At 37.3% G+C, this 10,116-nt stretch overlaps 2 protein-coding genes across 2 annotated transcripts; one reads left to right on the plus strand and one right to left on the minus strand.

The window, feature by feature from the left end:
* Positions 1 to 1,575: 1,575 nt before the first annotated feature.
* LOC128721072 (chromatin assembly factor 1 subunit A) lies at positions 1,576 to 5,055 on the minus strand. Its single transcript, XM_053814783.1, has 4 exons — positions 4,758 to 5,055; positions 3,240 to 4,244; positions 2,991 to 3,154; positions 1,576 to 2,919 (listed from the first exon to the last, which is right to left on the minus strand). The coding sequence occupies exons 1-4, from the start codon at positions 5,053 to 5,055 to the stop codon at positions 1,576 to 1,578; spliced, it is 2,811 nt and encodes a 936-aa protein (XP_053670758.1).
* Positions 5,056 to 6,055: 1,000 nt separating this feature from the next.
* LOC128730839 (dual specificity mitogen-activated protein kinase kinase dSOR1) lies at positions 6,056 to 7,812 on the plus strand. The gene is made up of 3 exons (XM_053823919.1): positions 6,056 to 6,823; positions 6,890 to 7,222; positions 7,327 to 7,812. Exons 1-3 carry the CDS (start codon positions 6,056 to 6,058, stop codon positions 7,444 to 7,446), a joined length of 1,221 nt encoding a protein of 406 aa, XP_053679894.1. The 3' UTR covers positions 7,447 to 7,812.
* The last annotated feature ends 2,304 nt before the right edge of the window (positions 7,813 to 10,116 follow it).

A 10,116-nucleotide genomic window follows, 5' to 3' on the forward strand; every position in this document is an offset into this window, starting at 1 on the left:
AACATAAACGATGAACAGGATTTAACGCTTGAAATCACATAGAATTACGGTGGCATAACAATATAGTTCAACCCGACACCTTCCTCTTGCGACCCTGCTTCATTCTCAATGACGAACGTATTGAAAATTTCAATTAAGTGACGTGACAAAACCACATGAGAAAAAAAAGAAAAAAAAATAAAACGCACCGTAGCTTATGGGTGCAGCATTAGTTTGCCTGAATTGACTACTGGCTTGCTCTGCTAAACACGATCTACTGAACAAAAGTCTCTGAACGGAACGGAGGCATGACCTACCAACGGTTCTAAACTTGGCAGAGAAATAGAGGTGCATCCAGTATGAAATCCGTCCAACATCAAACTCATCATGCTAGAACCATTTAAAACGTTGCATGCGACGTAATCATTTTTTTTTTTTCGTCACTAGCGTGACCAAAAGTAAACCACCATCATAATTGAACACACATACTCATACCAATTCTTAAATATTTTTTCATAAAACACGGAGATAGATAGAAACAGAACAGCAACGCGTGCACGGTTTCCAGCTCTCAACAGCAATAAGTATAAGAGAAAACGGATGCATGTTTTGTAACATATTTTAGAATTTCTTTTAAATTTTTTTTATTTTATTTTTTTTTTCAATTCGTGTGTATTTGACAAAATGTTACATATTTTAAATCCGGCAGTATGGTTCAATATTATGTATAGTTGAACGGTTCTCAATTATAGCATGAAAACAAATGTAATTGCATAATAGAGTAATATTGATGTAAAGTAATGTACGATACATTTGAATACAATAGCTTTTTTGCCCTAAAAGTATTATAGAAAACCATGTTGCAATCTTTAGAACCCTTTCAAAGCAGATACTGTAAGCAACGTCAAACCGTTCTGCTCTAGTAGATACAGCATACAATTGCTTCTATACGGATGATGAAGTCACATAGATGCGTCTGTACCATACACACTATTCTACAAAGCCAGGAGTAGCATTCGTTTCACTTATTCTAACTACGATTTTTTTACACAACACTTTAAATCCTCTCTAGCTCAAACTCATTTTTTGATATGTTTCTCTCTATGCTGTTTCTAAGTCACTCTGCATTTTTGTAGTTTATCTGTTTACTGTCTCTCTCTCTCTCTTTTCTTTCTTTCTTTCTTTCTTTCTCTCTCTCTCTCTCTCTCTCTCTCTCTCGTTCTCTCTACAGAAGATGTTTTCAGCTTTACTTAGCAGAAACTTTAGAACTGCTTTAAATTATTAATACAATTCACAAAATCCCATCTACATCCTACAAAAAATTTCAAAGGGCTGTAACCGTCCAGACATTGAAGTTTTTAAACAATTTGTTGAAATTGTTGTTGTTACTTAAGAAATCTGGGCTAACCAGTTTCTTCTGATCATTTATTTTACGTTTTGCCATTACATTAAATCGTATCATATTATGTTTCAACTTCATAACTGTTGGTTGGATGAAACTAATTGTAAATTATAAACATAAAAATAAAATAATAAAATAGAAAAACACATGCGCGTACGATCTTGATTCTGTATAAATGCTGGAGCTTTGATAATTCAATTAATCTCGATAACTTCATTACATGCATCATTATTTGTTTCTACCATTGAAATAGAAGTAGATCGCATAGCATTACTTTTGTCCAAAAATTGACTAATTAAATAATTTTTTGCAGTTAGATTAATAGCCTGGCCACGAGGAACAGACATCAACAGATTGACACGTTTCTTAGATTTCTGATTCGTTACTGGATTACCACTTGATACACTACCTTTAAGCGATGATATCATTATATCTTTACCCTTGCTTTTATCGGCCTTCATATGTTGTGTTACTATCTTTTTATCCTGTGCGTTTTTCGTAATATTCTCGACTTTTCCAAACCCCTTCAACTGCTCTTCCTTTGATAACACCCTTGTAAATTTCACTATGTTATTAGATAAACACGATCCGCTGCCTGCGAAGGTCGCACGATTACTTTCTTCGTTAGCCATACGTTTCAACGGACTGGTTTGTAACAAATCTCCCTGCTGCTTTGTTGTCATTTTTTTATCCGAATTAACTTTTTTATTTTTTTCTAAGCTATACTTCCAATTATTCGGCAAGTTCAAATCCGTTAGATCGTACAATCTCAACACGTTCTGAGCGACTGTCCAGCACATTTTTCCTAACATCGGCCCTTCAAAAGGACATGCACCCCAGCTGGCAAGCTCTTTTATCTTGTTTTTGATGCTCTCGAAGCTAAAATCTACAGAATCCTGGCGACTTGCCCAAAACGCATGAAATTCTTGTACCAAAAATTTACGGTTGTTCACGTTACCGTGTATCAATCGTATTAAATCACGTATAGCATCATCCGTTATTTTTACTTTTTTTGGGACAGTTTTGTCGGTTTCCTTACTTGGCGATTGTGTGACCGAATCGTACTGCTCAACACCATTTCCATGGCTTGATCGCGTAAACGAGATCGGTTCCTCTGGATTATACAACATGGCCCGGTCGTTGAGCATTTTCCATATAATAGCAGAGCATTCTGAATGCCGATGATAATCATTTCCATCGTTAAGATCATTGCTTGCCATATTTGCCCAAATGCAACCAATAAGTCTGGGTTTGATTTTTGCCGTTTTCTTTTTCATTTCAGCCACAAACTCTTGTTGCATGATCTTTAATTTTATTTTTTGAGCTTCCGGGCTGTTATCGTCATTTGTCTCTCCTTCTTCTCCTTCAGCATGAAGTTCTTCATCGCTCAGATGGCCATGCGGGACGAAAAATTCGTTATCGACTTCGTAATCCTCCTCCGAATCGATATCCTTGTCGTCATCGCTACCATGTAGAGATTCTCCCGGTTCTTCTTCCTCCCATTCTTCATCAGAGTCAACTTCATAGTCAAAAAATTTCTAAATAAAAGAACAGAAAATATACATGAAACTTATCACAATGCCAATGACATTCAATAACCACAAATTACCGTGTCTTGAGCAAAAGGGCGGCGAGCTCTGATGCAAGTGCTCCGCTTGCGCCATGTTCCATGGTACGGAGGACGTCGATTTTCGTCAAACAGGAAAAATTTTGTTCTGAATGTTTGCTTCTTACCAGGATCTTCTTCGATCTGATGACATCCATTTAATTCATCTAAAACCAAATTAGTAATAACGTTATTAGTTTTTTGTTTTACAAATTGATATGCTACATTGTTCAACTCTACTTTAAGACGTACCAACGATCATTATATCGTCATTTTCCTCGTCTTCTTCCTCGATGTTCCAAGTGCGTTCCGATTTTAAAGGCCTATGACGGTTTAGTTTTAATAATTCTAGATAAAGATTGGTTGTCGAAACTACTGATGCCGCTCCAATACGGTTTTCCAATACTTTCTCTAAAAGTTCTCTATCCGTTGATCGTAATACCTTGCGTACAATCGGTGCTAATCTCATGTCTCCTTTAATACAGAAAGGCATGAATCTCTGCTGACCTGTGGTTATTCCTATTGTTCCAGAAACGCTTCCCAAATAAGATTCGACTGAATTTTCATCATCCGAAGCTTTCACTCCATTCCCACTATTCGTTGTTTTTCGTACGAAAAAGTTTGAAAACGCCTGTGCCACCTTTTGCTTCCGTTTTTCTTCCGCTTCCTTCTCTTCTGCTCTACGTTTTCGTTCATCTTCTTTGTATTCTTCTTTTTTTCGACGTTCTTCTTCCTTTAGTCTTTTTTCCTCAGTTTTTTGCTCTATTTCTGCCAGACGTTTCTTCTCCTTTTCCTCACGATCTTTGCGTTTCAGTTCTTCTTTTTCTTCGCGCTCTTTACGTTTTAGCTCTTCTTTTTCTTCTCTATCTTTCCGCTTTTGTTCTTCTTTTTCTTCTCGTTCTTTCTTGCGCTGCCGTTCCAGTTCTTCCTTTTCTCTAGCCTTTTCTTCTTTTTCTTCCTGCAATTTGCGGCGTTTTTCCTGCTTTTCTTGTTGTATAAGTGCCTGCTTTCGTTCATGCTCTTGGCGTCGTGCAACCTGTTTTGGAGTCAGTTTTCGTACTTTATTATTCTCTTCACTTGGAATGATTTTTGAATTAGGAGTGCAAAGCATGTAAATATCCTCCTCACTAGAATCAACATCGGAAGAGGTGTGATGTCCAGTACCGTCAATGCTACGCTCTAGTACTCTAGCAGACGGTGACATACAGTTCTGTTTTCCAACATCTTTCCCCTCCACCGTTTCTTTTTCTGTTTTTGCTGATGACGTACGGGACGTAGAATTAATTTCAACGTCCAAGAATATTGTATTGTCCGTAACTGCATTTCTTGCAACTTTATGTTTCTCAAGCAAAGTTTGTGCATTTGAAAGTTTCTTTGACTTTTCAGTTTTGATACACGAGTCCGGTTCTTTGTTTATAGTAAATCCTTTCGATATTGTGTGACTTATGCTTGGCTGGAACCCTTCTCCAAGACACAAATCACTATTGATCTGTCCCTCAGTCTGTTGAACTTCGTCTGATAAATCTGAGTCGTCATCCATTATCGAATCTATTTGATTTGAATGAAGCGCCTTATCTGATTTTATGCTATTGTTCAAAACATTCGATGAATCCAAAAACGATCGTTTCCGTTTTCCTACGGGAATTTTAATCATAATTTTTTGAGAACTTTTTCTCTTTGAAGCGCAGTTTTTCAATTTCGCCTTCGTTTGCTTTCTTGGTATGTTCGGATTGTTTATTATTTCGGCTGCCGATTGATCAGAAGAAAAACTTGAATCGGAGGTATCTTTTTTGGCCATTTCTTCAGCAAACTTTTCCGCTGTCACCATTTGCGCTGTTACATTCTCTTTTACTTCTGAAATACGCCCCGCCTTTGCTTTTTGTCCAGGATCTAATTCGTCTGTTGATGGCTTACGCTTGCGTGTCTCTGCAGGCTCTACTACGGGGCTCTTGGTCGCTGTAGACAAAACTTGAAACGGCAATCGGCTTTGCTTCATTTTGCGACTGCCAGATCCAGGTGAAAATTTCCTCAGAACATCTCCGGTTAGCTCCGATCCCTCAGAATCCATGTTTAACCGTACTGCTTCAACGTAGCAGCCCCACAGAATTGAATAACAAATGAAAATTTGCCAAACCACAGCTGGTTCAATCCAGCTTATTCGAACTAATTCGAATCGTTTTGCAGCAGATCAAACACAATAAATTCAGCAACACAGTTAAGACACTCTATTAAAGCACTATTTTCGCACTTAGCGGCAAATATTAATTAACGATTTTAGTGATTTTAATAACAAATATTACCACAATCTGCATGATTCTAGCAAACGCTATACATCTTTTTTTTTCATTATTTCAAGTTTGACGTTTAAAAGCGCGCGAGTTAGAAACGCATCATGCTGACAAGTTTGTTCATGGGTTAAGGTTCATGCAATAAATTAACAAATACAAATCTAATCACTCAACAAGTAATCATTAACGCAAAAACGTATGATTTGCAATATATGCGAATAAAATGTATTAAGTACGAAAATTGATCACGGATTATTTCCTCAATATTGCACTACTTAAGCTCTTTCATAAAACAAATGTATCCACCAAGTTCCTCATCCTCTATTTACCTTTGCATTGTTTTTATGAAAACATAACAGGGGATTTTGAAAAAGTACTGCTGGCAACACTGTCAGTTTCGCTTTCCATCGTAGGTTGTCAGCTGTCGAAAAAACAATGTAAGAAGATATACACATAAAAACACTGTAAGATATATATCTGTTTTATCTGTGCCGTATACGCTTCACGACAGTGTAGCTAACAACTCATTACTACTGTTTACTGTGTAACTAAGTGTTACCTAATCTAAGCTTTACACGCTTCAGTTCATCCGGTTGAATACTAAACAATTCTTCGTTCAACGGCATCAGACTGTTTGTAGTGGCATATCTGTCAACTCCTCCCAAATAGTACTTCATTATTTATCTCTAAACGAAGGTGCTCTTATAGTTTTTTAAAGCATTCAATCACAAAATTTTTAATATCAAGCCCATTACTTCCAGCACTGCTTCGCAAAGATCAATGAGTAAGATGACGAAAAATAAACTCAACCTGACGTTGCCGCCAGGGTCGGTCGATGTTCCCGCTGGACAACAAACAACGCCAACACCCTCTTTCAAAACGCCATCGGGGACCGAGTACGTGATTGGAAAGCACAATCTGTTAGGCAAACCTAAAAACAGCATCGATGCACTCACTGAAACTCTGGAAGAACTGGAGATGGAAGAAAGTGCACGTAAGCGAATCAAGGTTTTTCTTAGCCAAAAGGAAAAAATTGGTGAGCTCAGCGACGAAGATTTGGAAAAGCTTGGTGAGCTGGGATCTGGCAATGGAGGTGTAGTCATGAAAGTGCGCCACATCCCTACCCAACTGATAATGGCTCGTAAGCTAATACACTTGGAGGTAAAACCAGCTATAAAAAAACAAATTATTCGCGAACTCAAAGTACTACATGAATGCAACTTCCCGCACATTGTTGGCTTCTATGGTGCGTTTTATAGTGATGGTGAGATAAGCATTTGCATGGAATATATGGATGGTGGATCGTTAGATTTAATATTGAAGCGTGCCGGAAGAATACCGGAAGCTATTCTTGCCAAGATTACATCCGCTGTCTTGAAGGGATTAAGTTACCTGCGTGATAAGCACGCCATAATGCACCGAGACGTGAAACCCAGCAACATCCTCGTAAACAGCAGCGGAGAGATAAAAATTTGCGACTTTGGCGTTTCCGGACAATTGATTGACTCGATGGCAAACTCATTTGTTGGAACACGGAGCTACATGTCGGTATGTCTGTATGAGGTTAAACCAATCATTCACAACTTCTGATTGGCGAAATATTACTTTTTGCAGCCTGAGCGTCTTCAAGGGACACATTATTCTGTACAGTCTGATATTTGGTCGTTGGGATTGTCGTTGGTAGAAATGGCTATTGGAATGTATCCTATTCCTCCACCAGATGCTAAAACCTTGGATTTAATATTTCAAGAAAAATCCGATGACAGCTCTCCAGGGCAGAGCTTAATAGAACCAAAACCGATGGCCATTTTCGAACTGTTGGATTATATAGTGAATGAGCCACCCCCAAAGCTAGAGCATAATTCTTTCACCGATCGGTTTAAGAACTTTGTCGATCTTTGTTTGAAGAAGAATCCTGAAGAACGTGCAGATTTGAAAACACTGATGGTAAATATAATATGATGACTGATGATAAGGCAATGGCGACAGCTTTCTGCGCACAATGCATCGCATTTTTATGTAATGTTTTTTTTGCATTTTTAATTTTTTAGAATCACAATTGGATTAAGAATATTGAAACAGAAGACGTCGATATTGCTGGATGGGTATGCAAAACGATGGACTTGGCCCCGTCGACTCCTAAGAGAAATGCTTCTCCGTTTGCAAATTGAATTGTATCTATAGTGATGTTGTGCATCTACCTAATTCCTTACTCCTTGATTGAATTTGCACTAGAAAAGCATAAACGCAAGCAAATCCCAATCTTTGTGCAGTTAAGAATTTACATACACATCTTTGATAAGTACCATTCTTCCATCAAGTAAAAGTACAAGTGCGTGTCTGCTCCTTTGTCTTTTTACAAGTTAAATTTTATTATTTATTGTTTACAGTTTTCAATAATTGGGAAACCGATCGATCAGACATGAGAAAAATGCTCACAAGAATGGAAATGAATGAATTCAAAATATAATAAAATTGTCATAATTTTCATGTTTCATGCTGCCTAACATTGTTTATGTAGTTGTTTTTCTTTCAAATTTGTACCACGTACAACAACGTTCCAGTAAATGGCTACATTTTCGAGGTTGTTAACAAGTTCTGCTTCCCGGGCGCGGTCGTCACGGTGTTGGATAACAATATTTGTAAACGTACTGTTTTCGGCTTCACAGCCTCCAAAGCCGTTGTCAATCAATAGACCGCAGACACGTGTATAGTTACAGAATAAAAATTCCAAAGTTACAGCTATACAATACAATAGCATCTACGAAACATGGCGGACCGGAAATCATAAAACTGACATAGGCAGGAATGAACTGAAAGATAAGGTGTCCATCGGTGACGCGTTCCACCCTAAACCCTATGACTGGATCTAGTGGACCTGTAGAACTTTAAAAGCAGACGGGAGATGAGGTCTACATTCATTGACAGAGCGACCGGAAAAATTAATGGGTACAAACAATGCCATCATGACGTGTTTGCCTGTGTAAATAATGGTAATAATTTGCATATTTGCATACATCATTATAGTACTGCTATCACCATTATGCATTATTTTGTGCTATCGATGATCTTTTTATTCAAATTGTTTATCCATCCCATTTGTTGTACAACACATTCCCGTTTTGTCAGGATATACGCATGCGATATATACATATAGAAAGTAGTCAATACTTAGTGAGATAGCTAACTAGTCAACTAATATCTGTGGGATAGTTAAGTCGAAGGCATATATCTCATATCGTAATTTATGACTACCATTGTTGATCATTGTGCACTAGTTAAATTTCATTTTAACTTCATTTTTGTCGAATTTAATTTAATAAGTTCAAATCGACGCAGAAATATCTGTAAGAATAACAAGGTTAGGCTTTGTAAAAGTATAATTGAGGTAAAATGCTGGAATACCAAACAAGATAAAATCCTTTCTACCTCAATAAACCTACGTTTTCTGCCTCAATAAACGCCACCTTGCATAATACAAACTAAAATACGGTTGAAATTAATAAGGAAATCAAATGATGCTATGAATTAGATTTGGACCTTATGAATTGGATTATAGAATGAATTGTTGATTGTGGTCTGTTGAATATTATTCGAACTAATAATATCATTCATTATTCGGAATTAATATTTCACCAATTTTTGCTCAGTTAATTCAGCTAATAATTGAAATGTGCATAGAATTGACGATTATGAAGTTAGACATACTGTACTTCTTGTCTCTTCTTGTGTGGTTGAACTATTTTGAGTGATCGATTTGCAGATTCATGCATTATGGTCACAAAAATTAGAGAAAAATATTCAATATTTAAAGAAGTGCAATATTGATCATGTGAATATTTTTACTTAAAGCAGCAATTTATTGAAATACCTATACATAATTTTATAATTTGTTCCATTGAACAAATGATGACCTTTACAATACCTTCTCGTATGTACATGTTATACACATTGTCACATTATTATAAAAATTTCTCCCATTTTCAACAATAAAAAATTATAAAAACTTACATAAAAAATATTCTAATATTTTATTCCGCATTATGCAATTGTTGATGATGTTTTAGGAGCTACAACCATTTAATGGCTTCGGATTGCAGCAAAAGAAACCGGGACACACGCGGTACTGAGCGAAGCTTCTCGCGCCTGAGGAACCTCCTTTCTCGTTTAACCGACCTAGAGCTACAAGTTTGCCGTGTTTCCCCGCTCAACAGTGAGACTGTCATCCAACTGATAGTGAGTGTGGGCGCTTGTGACATGAAAGCGGTACAACACAACAAACCGCTATACAAAAGGTATGCTCTTCCCAATGATACCGAGTTTCTACCCTTTAAATGTTTCAGCTTATGTTTCCACAACCCGGAGAATCTCGGTTTCTATTCATTACTCCTCCTAAACCTCATTTAGTAGATTTAAGTATGCGTATAAAGTAAACGATTCTGCACCGATTCTAACACCAATGCTTTCTCAGCCATAGAGCTCGTCGTCATCGAACGCGATTGAAAGGGTATTCTCAGCTTCATATCTACAAGAAGTACTCACTTACTATCAATGAGTTTATAACTCCAGCTTCTTCGCGATAAGAAATTTAAATCAATAAGCTTCTTCAGACTGTGGTACGACCAGTTGGCCGCCAGCACCCTACGTGTATTTCAACGTGGATTACTCTATTACGAAAACTCTACAACGTCGATGCCACTAGTCCAATCTTTCGTAAGTCTCTGATACGCAGGAAAACTACAACCCAACGAAGTCTACCATTACCATTATCGCACACTATAATTTGTTTGATGTTTTAGGTAATCCTCAAAGTTTCCAGTTTCGAGTCTAGGATAACCCGA

The sequence above is a fragment of the Anopheles nili genome, chromosome 2 (assembly GCF_943737925.1).
Source record: "Anopheles nili chromosome 2, idAnoNiliSN_F5_01, whole genome shotgun sequence".
Classification (NCBI taxonomy): Eukaryota; Metazoa; Arthropoda; class Insecta; order Diptera; family Culicidae; genus Anopheles; species Anopheles nili.

Coding starts and splice junctions, on each gene's coding strand:
- LOC128730839 (XM_053823919.1), top strand. CDS start 6,056: ATGAGTAAGATGACGAAAAATAAACTCAACCTGACGTTGCCGCCAGGG. Junction 6,824..6,889: donor GAACACGGAGCTACATGTCG/GTATGTCTGTAT, acceptor TACTTTTTGCAG/CCTGAGCGTCTTCAAGGGAC. Junction 7,223..7,326: donor CAGATTTGAAAACACTGATG/GTAAATATAATA, acceptor TTAATTTTTTAG/AATCACAATTGGATTAAGAA.
- LOC128721072 (XM_053814783.1), bottom strand. CDS start 5,055: ATGGATTCTGAGGGATCGGAGCTAACCGGAGATGTTCTGAGGAAATTT. Junction 3,155..3,239: donor TGACGATATAATGATCGTTG/GTACGTCTTAAA, acceptor ATTTGGTTTTAG/ATGAATTAAATGGATGTCAT. Junction 2,920..2,990: donor GCCCTTTTGCTCAAGACACG/GTAATTTGTGGT, acceptor TCTTTTATTTAG/AAATTTTTTGACTATGAAGT.